The sequence below is a fragment of the Crocodylus porosus genome, unplaced genomic scaffold (genome assembly GCF_001723895.1).
Source record: "Crocodylus porosus isolate Cpor-Errol unplaced genomic scaffold, CroPor_comp1, whole genome shotgun sequence".
Lineage (NCBI taxonomy): Eukaryota > Metazoa > Chordata > Crocodylia > Crocodylidae > Crocodylus > Crocodylus porosus.
The window spans coordinates 65,887,547-65,912,379 of record NW_017728907.1 but is presented as its reverse complement, the minus strand read 5'-3'; the positions used below and the strand labels follow the sequence as shown (position 1 = coordinate 65,912,379).

Genomic DNA, 24,833 nt, shown 5'->3' with positions numbered 1-24,833 from the left:
TGTAATGCTATTATCTGATGGCAGAAAATTTCCATGCTTTGTATTTGAAATGGGGTACAGTTGATAGAAATGCAATGTTGACAGCACATTTCCCTAAAATTAAAATGTAACATGTATTGCAGTTTCATTTGTATAAACAGGCAATTCAAGTATATTAATTTAGAACTTATCTGTATTGCTTGCGGTTTATAAGTGGGATTCAAACTCTCACCCAGTAGAGGACTAGCCAGGGCAGTGAAACCATGGATTTGATCTTAGTACAATAACAGAAAGATCTCAGTGGGAGAGAAAAGAGAGAACAAACTCAGCCTGCTCACAGAATATCGGGCTATATTTTGAGGATCTCTATGTCCAGAGGGCAAAATGAAGTTGGAAACGGACTGTGTACAGTGCATGGGTCTCCTGAAATAGAAAGTACCCTGACAGAGCCACTGAACAAGGAACTGGCAAGCACAAGCCTGTAAAGAAGAGGCATAGTTACATTAATTGAAACTATCATAGAGTGGATCAGCAGTATAGGAGCGGAAAGGAAACCTCCAGTAAATCTGCACTGACTGAAGATGCTGAACAGAATATTGAAAAGTAATAACTATCCATTTACTAATGGCTCAGGGTATGCTACCTGATTTATCCAGGGCAAAGTCGGCGCTGCTTCTGATATCAAGAAAGTGTCCTGGTATGCTGTGCAAAGTGAGCAGTCAGCTTCCTGACAACATTGCCACAGCTTTTGGCAGGGAGCATTGGGCATTGAGAAAATACAGTATGATGTGTGTGAAGAGTACAGTGATTGACCATGGAAGGAGATTCTGCAGCATCATGAAGGCTCATCCTGACCCTGCCAAAAGAGCAGAACAGACTTGCCCACTTTAAGCAACAGGACAACATATCTGAGTGGATTGCAGCAGAGTTTAAGTGAGGCAGTGCCCCATGAATTTGACCACAAGGGACCATATTCTATTCTACTTGGGTATCTATGTGGACGTAGGCAACTAAGTGCAATGCTATTCCATCCATTAATGCATATACTTTTAGAATACACCATTGTCTAGAACTTGAGTCACAGAAAAAGTGAAGAGGGGGGGGACCTTCACTCTTTGCATGAACTCTGTTTTCAGGGACTTGATCAGGGCGGAAAAGAATCACACTTAGGTGCGTAACTGCTCAAGTGTCCAATAGGTGGAATAGAATCTGGCTCAAGGTGTCTTTCTGCTACCTAAGAGCAATAGGAAAGCAGAGCTGGTAGCAAAGAGAGCTACAACAAGCGCAAAACAGATGGGACGGCATTTCCACCTACTACTGCATTGTCACAGTACAGCCTCTCTGAGTGCATCTGTGTAGGCAGGAATGTGCGTTCCTTGGGGAGAAATAACAGCAGCACAAATATGTGCTGCTGCTATTTGTCCTCAGGGAAACACACACGTGCACTTGTCTAGATTGTAATCCAATACACAGAATAATGGATCAACCCAGGTATTGAGCCCAACCTCCCCTCCCCCTTTCCCCCCATGTGCCTCGATGCTGCTGCAGCTTTGGGAGGCCCCCAGAGCCCTAGGTAAGGAGTAAGTCCAGGTACTGGTCTCAGCCTCCCCTACCCCACCTAGGGCAACTTGCCCTGTGCTAGACCACACATGCAGGGGTGTTCCCCAGGGACTAATATGTGCACTAATATGTGCTGCTGCTATTTGTTCCTAGGGCAATGCATGTACATGGTCATCTAGACACTCTCCCTGTGTCTAGATCATAGTCCAGCATGAAGAGTAATGGGTCAGAGAAGCAAGTCTACTGCAGCCTAGTGGAGGAACAAGTGATGGTACAGCCTAGAGGACTCCAAGTAAGTTGAGCAGTCCTCTACCATTAAAGAAGCCAAACAGAGTCCACTTAATGTTGAAAATCAGGTTGGTACCCAAACATCAAATAGTTTTGTGTAACACAAGGGTAAAAAGCAGCTGGTTCGGGCTGCAGCAGGACCCAAGTCATTTAAAATGGCTACGGACTCATAACATTGGTAGAAATGAAACCAGAACCAAATGCAGAGTAGCAGCAAGCATCCAGCAAACCCAGAGAACAGGGCAAGCACCAGGAAGTCAGAAAGAGCTTCAAACATCAGCTGCCTTAACAATGGAGAGTTGGAAGAAATCAGGTATGTGAGCAATGCAGGGGCCCAACAGACTACAGGCAACAGAAGGGTGGAAGCAAGTGCCCTGCTAACACAAGAAGAGCTGTATATTAGTTCAGAGAATTACGATGCAAACAGTAAGGGGGTATGCCTCTAGGGTTGGTTACATATAGTACTATCAACTTCTGCCCCCCACCCCTCCAGCAACTCAAAAATACTTGCACAAAAGACGCAACAAAAAATTGGTGAAAGATCTAGTAAACTGCATGGAACTTGGAAGGAAGAGCAGGAGTTGCAACACAAAAGAGTTTTGGAGAAGATGCCAGGCAGGCAGTCTGTTTTTATGTGTAAGAAACTTATTTGCAGCATCTATGTAAATACTTTTTTCAATAAAAGCTGATTTATTTCTACAAACACAGAATATGATCGTGAAATTACCCAGCCCACATATGTAAACAATTCTGGAAATCATAGCACAGCTTTAACTATGCTGCTGCCGTTGCACAGGTATGTCTTGATTATAGAAGAAATGCTAGCCTTATATCTATGTATAGAGTTGCATTTAGGAATAGTATATCTTTTAGTGCTCATGCACGGGTATTTACATTCAGAAATTCTATGCATGAATACAAACATCAGACTTGAAATAATTCTGCTCATCTCGGGAATTGGAATTGGAAGAACCATCAGAAGTGCATATGAAGATTTAGTATGTACAATTATGGTGTAAAGCAGAAAAATAAAGGATTTTCCATTTATCAAACAATATTGTTGCTTGTGCATGCAAACATCTTGCTAAAAGTAGTCTTGCTGCTTTGTGATATTTTGTGCCTGATTTCTGCCTGCATTTTTGTAAAGTCTCTTGCATTTATTTTTTTTATATATATTATTCAGTTGCCATTTGATTTTAATATAATTCAAAGCATTATCACTGGTGATGGTTTACTGGATTTTAATTAACCCTGCACTAATATTATAGATCTTGTTAATCTTGTTTGAGATAATTGCACAATTTCTTTCCCCTTTATGCTTTTTGATGATTTTCCCTACTTGCTCTGTTTTGTAATTCTGTGATATTTTCTGAAGATTGCAAGTCTGTCCAAGAGAAAATAGCAGAAGCAATTGAAAATGATTATCGCTTGAATTCTGAACCTGAACCCAGTGATTCCAGTACAGATGAAGAAGAAGAGACCTTAACAAGTGAAGCTCATGACATAAATGAAGGTGAGGTCAACTAATACGATCAGTGAGGGGATTAAATTTCACTCATTTAAAAACCATTTGTAGATGTTTCCTCCTTTAACCTTCTTCTACAAACTATACTCTCCTCCTTCCCTTTCCTTACTGTACCTTTTATTGCCTAAAATCATGCCACTGCTTAATCTGACTCTGAAGTTATCTATAAAGCTATTTCCAGTTGGGGTTTACCGTGATTTTGAAAGTGTCCAAGCTATGAAGATTGGGTGCTAGTGGAGGAAGAATCTTGTATTAGAAATCTGGTAAATTTAACTTTGCTTCTAACCTGTTAAATTAGCATTCATGATGATATCTGGTTATGAAATTAAATCCAACCATAGCCAAGATGATTCTACTTATAAATGGAAGAGGTGCCACTTCTCAAAGAAATAAAAGTTAGAGGCTAACTTCATAGCTAATGCAATGGAGAGGGCTAGTGTTCTGAGCCTCAGCAAAGTAGCCACATCCCAAGTTTGTACCTCAAACTCGTTTCCTTCCTGATGATTGATTGGCATTTGGGCAGTGACTTAGCAAAGCAATGTAAATCTTTTCTTGGGTTGGACTATTCCAAAAGTTTTCCATTTCGATTTTCTGCACTTTTAGTTTATCTTGAATCTTAATCTTGAGTTTTAGCATTGGAACCCAAGTCCATGCAATAGGAGTGTCCTAGAGTCAGTCCATTAGTGGAATTACTGTAGCAATGAACTCTATGAAATGTAAATGTTCTTTTCCAAAACAGTGATATGATGAGTTTGAAATTTACACAACAGGGAAAAAGCAAGGCTATACATTAGGTTTGATTTAATGTTTTTAACCTGCTTTACTATACCATACAATGCCTTAATATCACAGAATATAATTGCCAACATAACTGGGACAACAGCTGGAATCCTCTGCTCCCCAAGAAAGAAATAGAGAATATAGTAGTGATGTTGCAATGTCCTAGGAAATGATGGTAGGAGACTACTTCAATGCAGTGGAATGAATATTTATGCTAGGAGCTAGTTGAATATAGTTCATATTTTTCATTTAATTTCATTTCACCATTACTTCATTTAATTCAATTAATGTGTTTATTGGACCAGACCAACATGTTCAGAAACAACAAGCAATTTTGGCTGCCATTAGTGCCAAGACTGAGACAACCTAAGAGAGCCTGATTTTCAGGTGACTCAGATTTTGCTTTCAGATACTGAGGTCCCACAATCACTACTGAAAATCTTGGCCTACACATCTGGCTAGCTTCTTGGCACAATACATTGTTCTTGGGCATTAGCAGGATAGGTCTAATTTATGCTGGGGGGAGGGAAACATATAGGCTTAGGTGACTTATTTTTCCTGTTTGCCAATTTTAGCACCCAAACAAATGTTAGACAATTTTGTGATAAAGTAAATGCTTCACATCTTTGTTTTTACCTCTTTTTTTTCCTTTTGTTCTCCATCTTGCTGAATTACAAAAGCTTGTTGTTGTTGTTGTTGTTATTGTTTTGTTCCCTGTAGATATAGCTTTCAGTTTCCAGGATTTGTCGGGTTTGATTGCATTGTTCTGTGAATTTCATATATAATGGCACAGATGGATACCATCAGCACTCCAGCTCCTAGAATTTTTGCTTCAGGCTGTTAAATTTTAAAGGCATGTGGACCAAAGCTTCTCTTTTTTGTGGATCTCAGTATATATACTTTTAATTGACCTATAAATATAGAGCCCGATTTTTATATTTAAAAAAAAATCATTAATGATGGTGATAGCAGGCAGAATTGCAAGGAGCTTTTCTTTTTCACAGAAGTTAAAGAAGATCAAGCCCTATTATCTCCAATTAAAGAACAAAAACTGTGTGTAACATGGGTCTATTGTAAGAGCATATGTTCATACCTGGATTTTGTGCCTTACTCAGTATAGTATCAGTTGCTGTTTTGCTACCTTGCCACAGAGAATCAAAGTGGCTTTAAAAAGGCAAAACTGCTGTATTAAGATACACTCCAGCTGTTTCTCGCAGCCTCAACCAGAAAATAGAACACACCCTGGGCATACTCAGTCATCACTTCCATTAGGAATAATTCCTTTGAAAGCAATGGACTGACACTGATGTAAACCAGCTTGAGTTCAGAATTGGATACTCAGGGTTTCCTCTTTCAGGGGAAGTATTATAGTCTTGAAAAGAAGTCAAAACAAGCAAACAAAAACAGGTCTACAAAGAAGCCAGGTTTTAGTATGAAACACTTGCTGTGAAACTAATGACCGGACTGGAACAAAACCCAAACTGGAGTGTTTTGTGTACCTGGCTCTGCCTACAGTGTACCTTGTAGTCTGTTTTGTAATAAGCATTGAGTTGATTAACTCGTGTATATGCACACACAAATGTGTGGATTGCAGGGGCCATAAATCTGGCTTGCTTGGATAGGTAAGAGAAGTTACTGTTTTCAGTTAGATGCATTCAGAATACAAACTAATTTGTGAGAAAAGACTTGCAATGACATAACTAGTTGACTGTTTTTAAATGCTATTTTTCAATGACTCCATATAGTTTAATTTTTAAGCATCAAAGAAGCCAGGTTTAGCTATTTCTGTACCATGGATCAGTTACATATGAAGAACAAAATACTGAATTTGAAGATTAGGAAAGCATGTCCTTAGGTGAAGTAGAGAATGCTGATTTACAATACACAAAAGTAAATGCATCTACAAAAATTCAACCCAGAATGATTTTCCTTGCTAGCAACCATGCAGTACACTAGGAAAGATATTACTATATTATTGCAGCATATAGTTTCATAGTTATTAGGGTCAGAAAGGACCTATTAGATCATCAAGTCTGACCCCCTACCCTGGGCAGGAAAGAGTGCTGGGGTCAGATGTCCCCAGCCAGGTGTCTGTCCCATCTCCTTTTGAATATTTCCAAGGAAGGGGACAGCACCACCTCCCTTGGAAGCCTGTTCCATATTTTGGCGACCCTAATTGTAAAGAACTTTTGTCCTGAGTCCAGCCTGAATTTGCTCTCTTTTAACTCCTGTCCATTTTTTCTAGTTACCTGAACTGTCACCCTGGTAAACATCATATTCTTCACTTCCTGCTGACCTCTCCCCACCTCCCCCATGAGTTTACTGGTGGTCACAAGATCACCTCTCAGCCTCCTCTTGTGGAAGCTGAAGAGGTTCAGGTCTCCTAGTTGGGTTTTTCCTGTAGGTCTTTAAACAGATGGGTGGCCCTCGTCTGAACCCTTTCCAGATCATCCACATCCCTCCTGAAGTGCGGCGACCAAAACTGTATGCAGTGCTCCAGCTGCGGCCTGACTGATGCCACACAGAGGGGAAGTATCACCTCTCTAGACCTGTTTGTGATGCACCTACTTATGCAAGAAACAGTGCAGTTAGCTTTACTTATTACCTCATCACATTGGTGACTCACGTTCATTTTGGAGTCGATTATAACTCTGAGGTCCCTTTCTGCAGCTGTGCTGCTTAGAATGGTCCCTCCCAGACTGTAGGGGTGCTGATGATTCTTCCTCCCCAGGTGCAACACATGACATGTATCCTTGTTAAACTGCATCTTATTCTGTTCTGCCCACCTCCCCAGCCTGTCCAAATCTGCCTGGATTTGCTCCCTGCCCTCTAGTGTGTTTATATCCCCGCCCCATAGTTTTGTGTCATCAGCAAACTTGGACAGTGTGCTTACTACTCCCTCATCCAAGTCATTAATGAAAATATTGAATAGTACTGGTCCCAGGACTGAGCCTTAGGGGACTTTGCTGCCTACATGTCTCTAGGTAGAAACCGACCCGTCTACTGCCACTCTCTGGGTGCATCCCATAAGTCAATTTCCCATCCACCAGACTGTGTAATATTCTACATTGAAGTTTTTTAGTTTATTTATAAGAATTGGGTGTGACACTGTGTCAAAGGCCTTTTTAAAGTCTAGGTAAACAACATCTACCTATTTTTCCTCATCCAAGCATTTTGTGACCCGGTTGTAAAATGAAACTAGGTTGGTCAGGCAGAATTTGCCTGCTATGAACCCATCCTGATTGCCCCTTAGCACTACTTTACCTGCTGGTCCCCCGCAAATGTGATCTTTAACTATTTTCTCAAAGGTCTTGCCAAGAATAGAGGTGAGGCTAACTGGCTTATAGTTATCTGGTTCTTTCTTTCTCCCCTTTTTGAAAATAGGGACCACATTGGCCCTTTTCCAATCCTCTGGGACTTGTCCTGAGCACCATGAGTGCTCAAACAGTTGTGCTAGCAGGTCCACTATGACTCCAGCTAGTTCCCTAAGTACCCTAGAGTGAAGATCATCAGGGGCTGTTGACTTAAATACATTCATGCTCTCCAGATGCCCCCTTACTAGGTCTACATGCACTCACCTGTCCCTCCAGCGCCTCAATCTAGGCACACGTGGGGCAAGTGAGGGGACCCCCCCTGCCCCTCCACTACTCCTGGGCCCTTGTGGATTCACCAGCAACCCCTGCAGGCAGGGGCCCAGTTGCCACCGACCCACCCAAGGACTCCATCTTGGTGGAGGCCCCAGGGGAGCTCCGGGTGGGAGGTAGCATCGGGGCAGGGTCCCTGGCTATGCTCTGAGTCACTGCCCCCATTGAAGTTTCTCTTATGTCCACTCACCTGAGGGCTCTGTAGAGTCTGTCCGAAGCCTCTGAGTCTGATGCGTGGAATCTTTGGCCCCTGCTGCTCTCTTCCCTACGTGAACTCCTACACAAACTCGGGCACGCTCTTTAATGAGCGCATCTGTTTGCTGGCCTGTTTGCCTGGCTCGGGAGCGTGGCTCCCACCTGGTGCAACTAAATAGAGATGGGAGAAGGAAACAAACCCTTCCCAATGCCCTACAGCTGCTCTGGTTCCCCCTCCCTCTGTCCCTCTGCCTGGCCCAGCTTACCTTGCTGGTGCTGCTGGCTCAGTCTCCCCACTCCTCTGTGGGGTTGGGGGGATGCTGAGGGCTCATGTGTGCTTGTAGCATACATGTGCCTCCTTTTGCTTCCCAGCCTGACATGGAGTAAGATATAACACAGAGTAGGATATTAGGTGGGGAGGTTTTACATACACTGTGCTGGCACTTCTCATAGACTTTCTAAAACTAATTAGAAATGCTGCTGAGTTTTGACTTGCAATTGAACTTCCCAAATTTGGGAGGTGGGTGAAGGGAACAGGTCTGGGAGTGAGGCTTTTGGCTTTTGACCTCCTTTTCCAAAAGTTATGACAGTTATTGATTACCAATCAAGAGAGACAAGTGCATTTTTTAACACGGTTTAAAACCTAAGATCCAAGGGATATTTAAAAATCAGGAAAACAGCACTAAGTAAACCAGCTGCGAAATGCATCTAGCGGGGGGGGAGGGCATTATTAGCAGAGGTTTGAAGGTAGAGATTTTGTTGGATAACAACAAGTAATCTGAGACTTTTAAGCTATGTGATGGTCACATGATATCGGTTAGATGAGAGTTGCTGCTTTTTATTTGTCATACTCAGACTTCTGTGTTATCTCTTTTTCCCTACCTGTTTCTGATCTCCCTATGGTCAGTGGAACCCTCCTCCCATAATGGCCTTTCTCCAGTCTGCTCAATCACTGCCATATCATTCCCCACCTCTTTTCAGCCTTTCCAGCTGCCTCATGGCTTTTACTGGATCAAGCCTACTTAAAGCAATAAATTTTACCCCAGTGAGTTCCATAACATCCCCAGGACAGAGGAAGCGTTATGTATACAGATGCTTTCCCTTTTCGTCATTGCTAATAGGGATGAAAGGAAGATTAGGAAGTTCACCAAGCCAGGGAATGAGGCAGATGAAGACAGGTGTTTGGGAAGGGTACTGGGGAGAGGGTGTCCTTTCACCCTTCTGGAGACTCCCTATGTACTGTCAGGGTACAGCATTTGGAAAACATGCTGCTGCTTATTCTCTCATTATCAAAAGATCTGACAGGAGCTTACACTGTGTGTACTAAGCACAGGTGCATTAGTACAAACAACAAATTGTGTTTGCCCAGGGATAGATTTTTGTATCGCTAAATTCAGTGAGCTTTTTTATTGACTTCTAAGGGTATAGAAGTAGGCCCTAAATGTGTATAAGCAATTACAACTGTTACTTTAAATCTAATGTATATCAAATCAAGAGCAAGACTTTATAAAGGGGGATAAAGCAAAATGGCGCATTTATTGATTATGTGAATTGGACATAGAGGTTTGGACACACCACTCATACAGACACACACAAATCATCATACACATTATTACGCACAGACATATGCAAACACAAAACAACTGTTCCATTCAGGTATTATAGTTAGCAGCTGCTCAGTAGAAGCCCTGTGTGGCCAGCCCAGGCCTATTGAGAGAAGATGAAGATAGCAGCTGGAGTGGGTAAACAGATTCTGATCACTGTGCTCCAAAGAAAGCAGCATTGAAGATAGAGGCTCTCCCACCCTGGCATTTTCAGAGTGTTTCTTTTATATGGATTGCTATCTTTTGTTCAGCGCTTTGGTGTTTTCCATGAGCATTTTCTGTTGTTACAGTTGTTTCTCCTCCATCATCTTCTTATCTCAGCTTGAGGTCAGTTGTTCATAAAAGTTGGTATCTTGGCCTTGAAGTGTGCTTGCTGCCCATCTAGCAGGATGTGCTGCATTCCTTCTCCTGGTTATCTCCTTTGTGCCCTAGGCCACAAAGGGATTCTTTAGCCATCCATTAATTAGTTTCCTGACTGGTAACTTACACATTTGGTGCCTTGTTGTCTACATAAAGAGTTAAATCTTCCTTTTCCCGCCTCTGTGCCATTCTCCCAGCATTTACCCTTTCACATACACTCACACACACAAAGGTATACAAAGTTCATTCACTTATGTCAAGCAAGCAACGTATGTCAAGGAAGAATACACAAAATGGAGTTTTCAGTAAACTTTATAGTATACAATAACAAGGATAACACAGTTACAAATCTACTTTACTATTATCACAATTTATATTATAATCATTCATGCTACAAACTATGTGATTTCCTGCCCCCCCCTTTGTATATACAAGTAATTTAGCATCAATTTCTGATTTGTGTTAGGCCTATGGCTAGTTCATGTGAACACCCTGAGTGTCTCAGATTGCAGAACTGCCATGTGGCCTCATTTTGTCTGAATTAACTAAAGCCAGATGCCAGAATGACAACACTCGAAACTTAGTCAAAGACCAGGTGCATCATGGGAAGAAACACAGCAAGTATCTCCCATATCAGTGTGCCAACATCCCTTCATTGATTTGGAAAGACGGCATCTCTAATAATCACCTAGTAAAAACAGTCTTAAAATTAACACAGTTATTACAATAAAGCTAATGTTTTGATTATGTCTTAATAGTGCCAGATGGAGCTTTCTTGGCAGAAGGAACAAGAACAGTTGAAATACAGAAAGCAACAGAACAAATGGTACAAGATGGGTGGATGATGGGGGAGAAAAAAGAACTTGAGGAGGAAGAGTTTATTGCTGAGGAAAAAACTGCTGGCACCAATGAAGAAGGAGATGAACGAGCTCTAGAGGAAGATACATTGTCTAAGAAAGAAACAGCATGTTTGATGGAAGGGGCAGTAGAGAGCAGGCCTGCTGCAAAAGAGACAGTATCTGAAGAGGAAGGAATAATGAAAGGAGACTCAGAAGAGATGGGGAGAGGAAAGAAACCGGTATCTGATGGAGAGGAAGCATCCAAAGGAAATGTAGTTGAGAAAGAAGATGTAAATGAGAGAGAGGAGGAAGTGGAAGATGCAGTGTCTGAGGGAGAGGAAATGGTGGGGGAAATTACCTCGAAAGTAGAGGAGGTGGTAAAAATGGGTGAAGCAATGTCTGAGGGAGATGCTGCTGCTGAGCAGGCATCTGAGGAGGAGTTTATAAAGGAAATAGCGTTTGAAGCAGTGGAGTGTGTGGGGATGACAGACTTTGCGGGGAAAGAAGCTGTGAGGCAGGCAGCACTTGATGCAGAGGAGGCTGTGGAGGAGCGAGACTCCTCAGGAAAGGAGCCAGCTTCTGAGGGAGAGGCGGCTGTGGAAGCTGCGTGTATAGGAGAGGAGGGTGAATCTGAAGAGAAGATTGTGGAAGAGGCAACTCTGGAAAAGGCAGAGTCTGCAGTAAGAGAGGTTGCAGGGCAGGTGGAAGCTGAAGGAGGACATTTTGAGGCGAGGACAGCTTCAGATGGGGAGGAGGCACTGAAGAAGGCAGCATCTGCCACTACCAGCCATGTCGAACCTGAGGGACAAAAGGCTGTGGGCAAGGCAGCATTTGCAGTAGAGACGGTTGAAAGGCAGGGGGGATCTGAAGAAGAGAAGGTAGCAGAAAAGGCAGATTTTGAAGGAGAGAAGACGGAGTCTCTAGCCAAGGGAACTGCGGAGCAGGTGGGAAAGACTGAAAGAGAGGCCATGGAGAAGGCAGCCTTTGAGGGAGAGGACTCTGTGGAGAAGGCAGGAGAAGTAAAGGAGACTCCGATACTTCCTTCAGGGCAGGTAGTATCTGAAGGAGAAACTCTGGAGGAGGTGGCTTTTGAGGGGCGGGAGGTTGTGGCAAGGGCAGAGGCTGCAGTAAAGGTGGTTGCAAGGCAGGTCGACGCTAAAGGAGAGGTTGTAAAGGAAGTGGCTTCTACAGAAGAGGGGGTTGTGGGAAAGGGAGAATTTGTAGCAGATGAATTGGTAGAAGTAGTGCAGGTTCCCAGAGTGGAAGGAGGATCAGACTTAGCATTGGAGGCAAAGGAGGCTACCCTACTGGGAGGTGAAGCTATGAGAGAGGAGTCGGTGGGAGCAGGAGAAGTTCTCCTGTTGGAAACAGCAGCCAAACCAGAGGAACCAGTAGGATTAGAAAAGTTTCCCATGAGTGAAACAGTGTCTGAAGTGGATAGGACAGCAAAAGGAAGGGGGGATCATGTGGTGGAATCAGTTCAAGAAAAGGAAGCAACACAAAATAAAGACCTAGAAAAGGACCCCGCAGTCAGCAAATCGGCACCTCGGTGGGAGGAAATATTGTTGGACAGAGAAACAGAGAGGGAAACTTTAAAGGAAGGAGAAGCATGGAAGAGTGAGGAGGGCCTAGTGGAAGCATCTGAAAAAGTTACAGGAAAACCAAAACCTGAAGAAGAAATGGTAGATGGAGCAGCATGCGTAGGGGAGTTGGAGGCTGAGAGAGAGGAAGTAGGGAAGGCTGGAAAAGAGGAAGTGGCAAAGGAAGCAGATAAAGAGGTGATGTCACCAATGGCAGCTCTTGAAATGACATTTATATTGGAAGAAGAGGTACCTGTTGATGAAGAATCAAGAGAAAAAGCCAAAATAAATATAGGAGAAGTGGAAAGTGAAAATTTGGAGGCTGAGGAAGTGACAAAGGGAGGAGAAGGAATGTCAGAAGCATTGGCCTCTGAAGAGGCTATGGCAAAGGAAGCTGCAGGCAGTGGGAAAGTAAAGGGAAATGAAATAACCCATCGAGGTGAGGAGATGGAAGGAAAATCAGCACCTGATGAGAAAGAGGAGGCAGAAGAGGCATTAACTGGATGTGAGGTGCAGAAAGAGGAAGAAAGACATGAAGAGGGCCATGTAATAGAGGAGTCAGGTTTTGAAGACCAGAGAGTGATGACAGGAGAAAGTGTTGCCAAAGAAGATGGAAGAGCAAGAAAAAAATTTCCCAAAGAAGAAAAACTGATGACAAAAGTATCACTGAGGAAGGAAGAAGAAGCAGTGCCTGAGATGGATTGTGTGACCGAAGAAATGGCATCTTGCTGTGGTGCAGCGAGGGCAGAACCTGCCCCTGTAGGAGAGGAAGGAACCGAACAAAGAGAGGCCAACATGAACTGCAGGATGGGGGGAAGTGGAACAGAAGACATCAGGGGAGAAATCCAACGGAAGCAACTTGACAGACGCAAAATAGCTGGCACGGAAGTGACAGAATCTAGAGCAGAAAATCCACCCAGCAGCCCAGGAGGTGCAGAGCTGCTCGAAGTCCAGCTCAAAGAAGAAAGCCCTGCGCAAATAAGCACAGTGACTAGGGAGCATCCATTGCCGAAGAGAGAAATGGAGGAGAATGGTGAAAGAAGGCGAGTTGTTTTTTATGTTGATTTTACTTTGATTATGCTCCTTTCTAATGCGTCTGTTCTGAAGTATCTATAGGCTTGCATTGCTAACCTGGCACTGGCATTTCCACATGGTAAAAAGCTGAGCCTTGGGAGGAGATAGGTAGCCATGTTTTTCTTCCCCCATATATTATACGCTTCTCTTCATTTTAAGTATTTCCTAGATTGCAGAGTCTGGGCTGGATTGTGACCATTCAGCTACATCTCCATTGCTGCTGAGTGGTATTATACACCACAAGTGCCACTGGTTTTAGGTAGACTGTTTACAGAATAAATGAGAAGGAGGGGCAGCACCTAGTCTTAACATTTCAACTGATTTTCAGACTGATTTTTGGTTTTGTAATGATAGTCAATGCTTGTGCATCCCCTTGGTATCTAGCTAATTTAGTTTTGATATTTCTATGGCCAATTTTACCGTATTAACTGAGAATCTCAAGTATTTAATGTATTTACTGTACAGCTAACAATTTTCTTGTTATTTCCCAGAATGGTCTAAAGCTGGACATAATTATCTTCCCTTGGATACAATCCCAGAATGGGGAACAAAGACTCATCTAAGCAATCTCTGCAGTTTCTTCAGTGCTGTTATTTTAGTAACATTTTTACAAATCACTGTAGATTTGTACTGGTTGGGACATTCACTCTTTCTTTATTTTACTTTATGAGTACCATAACCATCTGTTACATTTTACTGGAGCAGCTCTAGAAAGTGCAGCATACAACTGAAATAGACCTATATAGCCAGTCTTGGAATTAGCACTCCTTTATAATTATGAAGACAATAATCATAAGGATTGTTCCACAGCTGTCATGTATTTTTTTGTTCTCAAAATACACAGAGTTATTACGCTGCTTGAACGTAAACCAAAAAAACTCAGCCAGTCTGAGATGGCTACACAGAAGGATAAATGATGCTTTATGTATAATAATAAAAAATGGTTGCAAGTGGTTATATGTATAGAAAATGTGTATAAATCAGTATCACTCCCTCTCTTCTATGCAGCTTTTTGCATGCCGCTATTCTTTGAGGTATCATCTTCGTGTGTGCGTGTGTCTGTGGTACCCTGTGTTTTGACTGGGGCATTTAGGGAACACTGTAAAGTGAATATTAAATTATTATAACAAAAAGAAACCCAGTTCTGCTTCCACGTACACAGTGCAATTCTTGCAGGAGCTAGTGAAAACTATGCTGTGTGATGTAGGACAGAACTACCTCCACTGGAGCATATTCTTTCCCTGTACGTGTGTGTACATGTACTGGAGTGGAAAATAGAGCATAGGCATGAAGTCAGGACTGCATGTGACTGCACTAGATGGGGAGCAGCTGACGCCTGAGCATACTGGCCCCACCAACGTCTTATGAGACCTAAGGTTCCCTTTTGGGCACATGCAGTGGTCAGGAGTAGTAGCACACTGCACTTCTAATACCTCTTAAAAGAGCTGTAAAGCATGGCCCATGAGAATTTCCTGTTGCCAAACCCTGCATTGATCCAACCTGCAGATCTAGGACACTCTAAATTAGACCTGGAGGGAAGACTGCAAAAATAGCCACATAAAGCAAATGTGGCATTTTCACTTTCTATTTGTTTCTTACGGGCACAACTGAACAAACTTTTGTATGGAAGAACATGCTTGCATGTGTGTGTATTCATTCAGGGAGGGGCTGTATCTTAAAAGCTTTCCATGGTCTTGTGAGTTGCCTAGTTAGGATTTGGACCTGTACCATGTAGCTTAAATGGCCTATCCCTTAGTACAAATAGCAAATGCCTAAAGCAGTTGTAATGGTGAATAGTTCTTGAGAAAATCTAGAAGCTGAATGCCAACCATTCACCAAGTCTTTCTGGGTGTCAGCAGCTAAGACAGAAACTGCAAAATATGTGGCTCAGCTGTACTCAGTACCTGCCTCCCTTGGAACCACTGCTGCCTCTGTTGTCCCAAATAATTCAGTTCGGCCTCTAGTAATTTTTAACTATGCTGAATTTCAAATATTGCCATTATTATGCTTATTAAAAAGCAAGAACTTATGTTTGAAAGGTAGGCACCAATATTTTTTTTCACCGTTTCCCACACCCTCAGCATATAAGTAGAATCATAGAAACTTAGGGTTGGAAGGGACCTCAGGAGGTCATCTAGTCCAACCCCCTACTCAAAGCAGGACCATCCTCAATTAGATCACTCCAGCCAGTGCTTTGCCTAGCTGGGTCTTAAAAACCACCAGGGATGGAGATAGCACAACCTCTCTGGGAGGCCTGTTCCAGTGCTTTACTACCCTCCTTATGAGAGCTTTTGCTAATATCTAATCTAAACTTCCCATGCTGCAACTTGAGACCGTTGCTCCTTGTTGTGTCATCTGCCACCACTAAGAACAGTCTAGATCCATCCTCTTTTGAACCACCCTTCAGGTAGTTGAAGGCTGCTATTACATCCTCCCTCACCCTTCTCTTCTCCAGACTCAGGAAGCGCAGTTCCCTCAGCCTCTTCTTAATAATTCATGCTCCCCAGCCCTCTAACCATTTTGGTTGCCTCCTGGTGGACTTTCTCCAATTTCTTGACATCCTTCCTGTAGCGAGGGGCCCAAACTGGATGCAATACTCCTCACCAGTGCTGAGTAGAGGGGAATAATTACTTCCCTTGATCTGCTGGCAACACTTCTACAAATGCAGCCCAGTATGCTGGTAACCTTCTTGGTAACAAGGGCACACAAATGCAGCCCAGTATGCTGTTAACCTTCTTGGTACAAAGGGCACACTGCTGGCTCATATTCCGCTTATTGTCCACTGTAACCCCCAGGTCCTTTTCTGCATATCTACCAGGCTTGGTGTAATCTGCAATGCTGAGGGTGCACCCTATCCCATATTCCAGATTGTTGAGGGAGATTTTGGACAAAACCTACCCCAGGACCTTGGGCACTCCACTTGATACTGGCTGACAACTAGTCCTTGAGCTATTGATATACTACCCTTTGAGCTCAACAATCCAGCCAATGTTTTATCTACCTTACTGTCTATTTATCCAGTCTATATTTCCTTAGCTTGCTTGTGAGACTGTTGTGGGAGATCATATGAAAAGCCTTGCTAAAGTCGAGGTATATCATGTCCACTGCTTTTCCCACATCCACAAATGCAGTCGTCTCATCAAGGCAATCAGGTTGGTCAAGTATGACTGGCTTTTTTTCTAGAGACTGACGTGAGACTAGCTGATTTGTAGTTTCCAAGGTCCTCCTTCTTCCATTTCTTAAAGATGGGCACTATATCTGCTCTTTTCCAATTATCCAGGACCTCTCCTGATCATAATGAGTTTTCAAAGATAATGGCTAGCTGCTTTGTAATCACATCAGCCAACTCAGCACCCTCAGGTACATTACATCTGGTCCCAGGGACTCGTACATGTTCAGGTTTTCTACATAGTCTCCAACCTGTTCTTTCACTACTTGACTACTCAGTTTGTCACCAAACTGTGCTGCCAGGGGCGGTAGTGGCTGACCTTGCCTGTGAAGACCGAAGTAAAGAAGGCATTAAATATTTCAGGCTTTTTTGCATCATCTGTCACTTGGTTGCATTCCCCATTCAGTAAGGCACCCACACTTTCCTTGATCTTCCTCTTTGTTGCTGACACTTCTAGAAACCCTTCTTGTTTCTTCCCTTGCTAGCTGCAACTCCAGGTGGGCTTTGGCCTTCCTGCTTTCATCCTTGCATGCCCAAACAATACTCCTATAGTCATCAATACTTTGATACCTATATAAAATGGTAGGTCTTTTTAGAAGCTTTACCTTACAAAATTTGCAGGTTTGTTTCTGTGCAAGTATTTCAAGCTACACACAGCATTTTGCAGAGTCCATGTGTATATTTGCATGTGTTGACCAGTAGGAATTGCTAGCAGGTGCTGTGTGATGTCCTCCCTCCTCTAAGGCTTCAGATGCTGCCTGAACTACCACTTAGTTTTAACTGGACCATGGAATAAAATCCAAAGACCTTATAGTGATTTATTACTACAGGTTATTTTTGGTGCACCCACAGGCCAGTAATTTAAACATAAGTAACTTGTCTTTGTTGTTTCTTGTATTGATATTTGGAGTTGTGTTTGTGGTCTGGGCACTAAAAAGAAAGGGAGAAAAGTTTCCATAGAATAAAACAAACAAGCCCCCTCCCCTCAAAACAAAAACAAGAAACAGAACTAATTTCCTGTAAAAGAAAACACAGTGGAGTACTTTCATAGTCACCAGCAAGGCATTGTCAGGTGAGCCTGTGAAGTACCACTGAAGTACTTAGTCTTGTGCAAGATGTGCAATATTTGAAAGCATGCACTTGAACTGGGACCATTTAACAGTGGTCATTTTTATAAACCAGGGAATGATCATAGAATAGATAAGAGTATTCAATGCTATTCAATATTAAAAGTGAAGTAAATGAATCATATGTATTTATGTATTCTTCAGATGAATAAATCTGGTATTTGTTCTGAATTTAAAATCTTGTTACTGGCCTTCAACTGAAAGTGTGCGTGTGTGTACTTTCATGTGCTTTGGTCTATATATAAAAAGTCGTATCTCACTTTGCGTAGTTCTTCATATTTTTGGGAAGTACTACTTTGTATGACTAGTAATAATCACATTCACATTGGGCCCAAAGTCCCAGTATTCATCTTCTCATCCATTTCAATGGGCTTTGGATCCAGCCAATTATTTTATACATCATCAAAGCCCGGAGCATTAAATAATTAAATGACATTAAATTACTTTTTGCAGTACCCTATGGCACAAGTAATATTAAAGCTCAGTTTAGCTTCTTTTCTTGCTCCCACAGATTATGTGCAAACAGAAAAAACTTCCAGTATTACTGATTTGAAATATGAATACTTTTGGGCACTTTTGAGGAACTTTTGGTCAATAGTGTTTTCAGGGTTTATTTGTAAAAAAAATTTGTTTTTGAACAGGATTACTTAGTAGTGATTGGTCAAATTAAGTCACGTGGTATTTTTTTTCTGTTCTCTGAATGAATGCATGAATGAATGACTGTTCAGCTACAAATCTGAATTTTAAAATGTATTTGTCAATATTTGTTTAAGACTCATAGGGATGTCTGTGGAAAGTAAGGAAATGTAAGATGGGAACATGGCTGAACTAAAACCATCCAAGAATTCATGCACATATTTGTGGAACTTTTTCTCAGTTTCATCATGTGTCATCATTCAAAACCTAGAGAGGGACAAACTGAAGCATACAGTCTGCTCAGAGTCAGGGAACAGCCAGGACTAGAACTAAGACTATGGTTACACTTTTCACAAGATTGTGCATATTGAGTTGTTTTAATAATAGTTTGGGGGTCATTTGAAATACTATTAAAGAATAAATACCTATGGTTAGATTCTCACCCTGTGGTTCTTTTCTGCAAGGTAAAATGGCCGTAGTATCATAAAGGAGCCTTTAAAAGCCCCAGGCTGGTGCAGGTGCTCTACTGGGTGACGGGCAGGCCTACGGGATGACTCTGGGTGGACCTTAGAGCCCATAGGCAGTCGGCCACGACTTAGGCTGTTCTCAGGGTTGCTTAAGTTCTAGATTCTGTTTGTACTGATAGCTATGATCTACCCTGTGAGTACTTCTAACCAACACAAATCTTGTGAGGCTCATACATGAATCACGTTGTGCTGCGTGTCTCTCAAGCACAGCTCTTGTAGGGATCAGCTTGCCCACTATTTACCTCTTCTCTACTGGGCACTGTTACAGACAATAAAGACAGGAATAGGAGAACAGAAGGGCAAGAAGTCAGAAATAGAGAATTGTTGGATTGCTGCTTTTGGATTTGTTGTTCTTGTTGCCTGTAGGCTGTGGCTAATTTCCAAACACTCTGCAGGGAAGAGTGGGCTAGGAAAAGGATTGATCTTGGATTCTGAAGTTCAGCAGGGCTTCTGATATTGGGGTGGACTGCTGTTGTGGATTGAATTTTTAAAAGTTTTTGGAACAGATGGTTGGGATGTAGAGACTTGAAACAGATCAACCCTAACTAGCAGTCTAGACATCACCCTCCAATTCCTGCCAGCAGATCAGGATGGTGTGAGGCTGGAAGAGGCAGGTACGGGAGATACTTCCCTTAAAAAAATGAATTTCAGATGTGTGCTGAACCTCCTGTGTGGTACAGCAGTATGCATTTATGTCTCAACAAAACTCTTAACTAGGTCCATTTATGCCTTTAGTTTAGAATTAAAGAATTGTAAAGAAATGCTCACAAAACCTACAGCTGTTTTCATGCCAGGCGAAGGCCTGGGACAACAGAGAAGTCCTGTGAGCCAAACCACAGTTATAGTGACTATAAGAAATTGAAAAACGAACATTTTATTATTGAAATAAAATATTTAGCAATGTTATTTCTGACTCTCTTATTTTTTAGCAATTAAGAAAATGAATTATGCGTTATTACATACAATTGTTAACATATGGCAAAAGACTCCTTGATTATCAGTTTTAAACAATTATATTTAACCAAGTGCCATATTTCACAAACTAAGATGCAACTATCAAATCTTTATAATATAAAGTAACATCCCCAAGCACACTTCCCAGTTTCTAAGTTCTGACTAAACCAACAAAACCCTCTAGTTTCTGGCTGCATGGTTATCTAATGCTCATTAGTGTGGTGCCTTTACTAAGAGACAACCCTACCCAAAGCATTTCTAAACTAACAAGAGAAGTGGAGTTAAATTTTGGGTGACAACTTGGGTCAAGATGAAACTAGCAGTTTAGTATTTGATATATTTTTTTAACCTGCTCCACTGGATTTACTGGTATGTCTGGTAGATACTCCTGTAATTTTGGAAGATGAAGTTTGCTAAGAAACAAAACTACTGAAAATGGAAGAGATTGGAAGAGGGGACAAAAGATGCATACAAAAAAGACTCATCATTAAATTGAGCATATGCAAGACAAGCAATGTAATTATGTTGCCAGTGGCAAAAATAATTCATGCTCATCATAAATGACTTTTCTTCTCTCTAAATCATTAAATATTCTCTATGGCATGTTAAAGGACAATAACCGTTGTATCTCATATTATTTATTATTAGCTTACCTAGTTGAAAGTCAAAATTGGACATTCAATAGATTAAATAAATGCAATTCAATAGTGTTTTAAAAAAGCTGTAAATTACACTTTCTATATGAAAACTTGTCTGAAATCTAGCTGCTGCAGAGTACAAGAAGCCTATGATTTGAGAAATATGAGCATAATATGGTTATCTCAATTTTGCTATGTTTCTGCACTACTACCTTTTCAGGTAACAGAAACCGAGTTGTCTGAAATCAGTAAAAAAAATTGATGGTTCTTTAAGCTATGAATCATTCAGTGGGAAAAAAACAAACCTCTTCACCTCTTTTCAGTATTTTTTTTAAATCTTCCCCCTTACTCACTTTCTTTAAGGACCACTTTTTTCGTCAGTCAAGCTACATCTCATGCCAGGGCAAAAATAAAATCTCAGCCCAAGCAGCATGTTGTAAGCCATGACTCTTATTTGGACCTTTATTTGGACTATGTACAGGGCTTACAGTAAAAAGAGTAGTTCTGGCTTGCACTTTGTGATAAGTTCTTGTATGGTAGGTCACTTTTTTGTTTTTAATGTAGATCTTCTATTAAGTAGTTGATTGTTACACAAATAATAATCTGGAATATTACTGCAGCTACATATTCTTAAAAACAAGATAGTTCATCTTAGTGGGGTCTCATCCTTTATAAATATTTCATTGCACTGGATTCCTTGGCTCTCCCTGGGAAATCAACATACTAAATTAGTCTCAGCAAATAATTTTGGAGCTTGTTCTCATTGGTAATTTACATTTTGCAGAATTTCCATTTGTATTAATAACTGATCACTTCTATGAAACATGTTTTCCCCCTAAGGCCTAACGTTTTTCTTTGGAGACCAATTAAGACAGACATTGTTTTCTTCACGTAGCTAGTTATTTTAATTACTGGTAAAAATTGTTTGCTTTGCAAGGATTTAACTGGTAGGACTTGTCTAATGCTTTGCATTTCAAACTATTACAAGCTTTGATTTAAGAAATTTTGACACTATTTTCTGACACTGGCAAGTGTCTACAAATGACACATTCTGGAAAAGTGGTAACAAATGTAGTACAATAGGACACATATTAACAGTCATTCGGGGCTATTAAAAATAATCAAAGTCCACTCTCCTTGATATGTGCTTTCTGTTTCTAAACTGGATTTATTTCCTGCTTTCAAATGGAGCTGCTATATTAATGGATGGCCACCAAGCGTTTCCTTAAACTAGGAAAAATACGGTATTATAGTGATGGTTGTGAAAACTTTCACATCTAAAGGGAAACTAATGAACAAAGGAGCTGAATTTCAGTTGTAACCACAGATTCATTTACTGTCTTATCCCATCGATTAATGATACTCAAAACATCTTTCTGACTTCTCAAAGGACTGCAACCAATCTCTCTTCTGCCCTTATTCCTAGGTTTAGCTCATTCCTAAAATGATCCTCATTACTTGTACTGTATAATCAAACATTGGTCTTTCATTAGTCAGTGTCCCCAAAAGAATAATTTTTTTTCTCTTTGTATTCACTTTATGAAATGCTGCTACTTTTTCACAAAAGCAAAAGTAGCTCATTCCAGGAAATGGAAAGAGTGACAGTCAAAGTGGAGTCTTGGCTTGTAGTATAGCACTTGGGCTGAGATTGTATTTCTGTCCAGAGAGAGGGCCTTAGAAAGGATGAGCACGGGGGAAAAATTGCAAAGCTTAGGCTGAAAAGAATAAGGTGGTGGCATTTGGGGTTGTTTTTGTTCATTTGCTTTGTATTATTCATGACCCAAAGAACAAGGAATCTTCTTTGATCCCTTTTACCTGGGCTAACTAAATAAAAGTAAAGTGGATCAGCTGTAGCACCTGGCAAGGACTTTAGCCAACCGTGGCCCTATTAAAATAGTTGTATATGCATATGAATACCCCATTGAATGCTGTCCTGAATAATTGTCCTGGAACTGGATTTTTGGTTTTTCCTTGTTGTTTCGATGGCCTGATGAAAATAAATGATGAAATTTATCCCATTTGATTTTTGTTTAGTGTCATACACAGAAATGGACAGTCTAGAAATGGATGGTGGGGGAAGGGGTGTCAGTTGACCAGTCAAATATTGGTCAAAAATTGTAAAAAATTGCCAATAGGTCCAAATAATAAACAGAGAAGCGAAAAATTTCCATTAAGAAATGTGTCAAAAAACAATAAAAATAATATTACTGTCAAGTAAACTACAAAAATAATGTAGTTTTTGGTAAAGTTGCTATAATCTTTGACAGGTCAAATAATATGTAGTCAACTGACCTGTCAAGGGACTGTATTTGACTGGTCAGTTGATTGGCTTGTCAACCCTATTTAAAACTGTTTGCAGCTTGCAGGAACTGGATGTAGTAAATGGCTGCATCCACACGTGGATATTTGGTTCCTCAGGCTCAACTAGCATACCTAGTGCCACTGCTAGTTGTCTCCAGGGAACACCTGTGCCACACACGCTTTGGTACGTGGCAGGTTACTGCGGGTGGGGTAGGGGATGCTGGGGCCAGCAGCATTACCTGTGCTCCTGGAGGCCTCCCAGGGCCACGCAGAGCTTGGCCGGCAGCCAGAGTGCAGCTTTGGCTGGTCAGGCTCGGTTTTGGGCGGCGCACACTGCCTCTGTGTGTGCCATCCCACTTTTATTTCTCTGCACATTTTTTTGACCCATGGAGATCAACTCCCTGCCCCGCACCCCTTTGCAGCATGGAGAACAATTGAACATACGGTACATGGCACTGTAGACGTGTCTGCGGTGCCACATACCACATGGCCCCACTCTGGATTTGGGTAGTGATTTCTACTTCCAACTCCTCTCACAAAAGATACCTAACGGATCACAATGTGCCTTGCATATGCCTAAACAATTTTTTGCACTGGTATTGCCAGTCACTCTCACCCCTTTTTTGTACTGCCATAGGATCTTGTGGAAAGCACGTGCATAGTGCTCTCTCAAACTGCTCCAAACAAAGCCGCACTAGGTCTGCAGCAACAGTGGGAAGAGTTCTGGTGTCAACAAGCCTTTGTACAATAACAAAGCTAGTAACTGATTTCAGAACCTTTAGCAATGATTATTAACGATCGCTTTCTCGCAATAGACAAGACTGAAGACTTGGTGCTCTTTTGATTAGTAATCTTATACAGCACTGCCCACACAACGGCATTGACTCATCGCTAAGGCCGAAGAGATGGAGGTGGGTGGGTCCTCACTTAGTTCATTATTTCCTTTATTGGACAGTCCAGAGCAAACATTCACTTTCTGAGTCGCACACGGGGGGTGGAGGGGGTGGTTGTACAGTGTTTTATGCTGCCACTGCTCTGGTTTAGCTTGACGACCATTTGGGCAGCAATGGTCATATGGCACTGACAGCATTCCCCTTTCCTTTCCCATCTTCCCCCCATCTTCTGGTTTTCCTAGTGCCAGACTAAGATAGCAATCTACTTTCAAAAGCACTGGCTCTGACTCAGCTGAGACACAGCAGATGTGATGCATGCTGGCTGACATCAGAAGGCTCTGGAGGCTACTTAATGATTTAAAAGAATGATTTTGATTTTTGCTTAGAAAAAAATGCCTTCAAAAAGCATTAAACAGTGAGAGTGGGGTTTTGTAGAGCTTGCTTCTGGAAATCAACATAAAAACATTTATTCTTTTCAGTAGGAACCAACGACATGGTCTCACTCATGAACCTAAACCTCATTTTGCCTTAGTGTGATCCTTCATGGGACCACAGGAATTACTACTCAAATAATGCCATCTCGCCTTACAATGGGAAGTTCTGAGCAAAAAGCTGCTGCCAGGACTTGCTGGATGGGGTGTGCGGGATGGGAGGACCAGACGCTTGGAGTGGGAGGCCCTGTGGGTTGGTTGTAGGGCTGGTGTTCTGGGAGGGAAGCTTTCTTTCTGCTCTGTGCGGAGGGAAATGTTATTAGGACAGGTTTTGTTCCTGGCAAGCCGACTCGGAAGATGACCCATTAATCATAACATTTACATTTGCTTAAGTGGTTTGTTTCTGTAAATGGAAGTGCAGCCTTTTGAAAACCAGAGAGGCTGCCCAGGTGCTGCCTTCGGGTTGACAGCAAGGGAGCGGCGCTCTGCCACTTTTGTTTTCCTGCAGAATACCTCCGATGACTGAAATAAAACAGTGTGGCACCTGCAAACCTATCCAACTGAAACCTTCCCCCTTTTTTATTGCTACAGGATCCTGAAATTAACATCATGGTAGACTTGAGTCCATAAAATATATTACATTTTTGTAGTTCAAATGCTATTGCACACTACAGCATCTACTCAGCGAGCTCAGTCAAGAATAATAGCCAGGAGAAATCGGCATACTGA

The 24,833-nt window shown here is 41.8% G+C and overlaps 1 protein-coding gene across 1 annotated transcript in view; it reads left to right on the top strand.

The window, feature by feature from the left end:
- Positions 1-13,391, top strand: part of ERICH3 (glutamate rich 3) — a 74,136-nt gene extending 60,745 nt beyond the window's left edge. Inside the window, 3 exon segments of the mRNA XM_019531628.1 lie at positions 3,203-3,340; positions 10,694-13,345; positions 13,348-13,391. Coding sequence (XP_019387173.1) covers positions 3,203-3,340; positions 10,694-13,345; positions 13,348-13,391 — 2,834 coding nt within the window.
- The last annotated feature ends 11,442 nt before the right edge of the window (positions 13,392-24,833 follow it).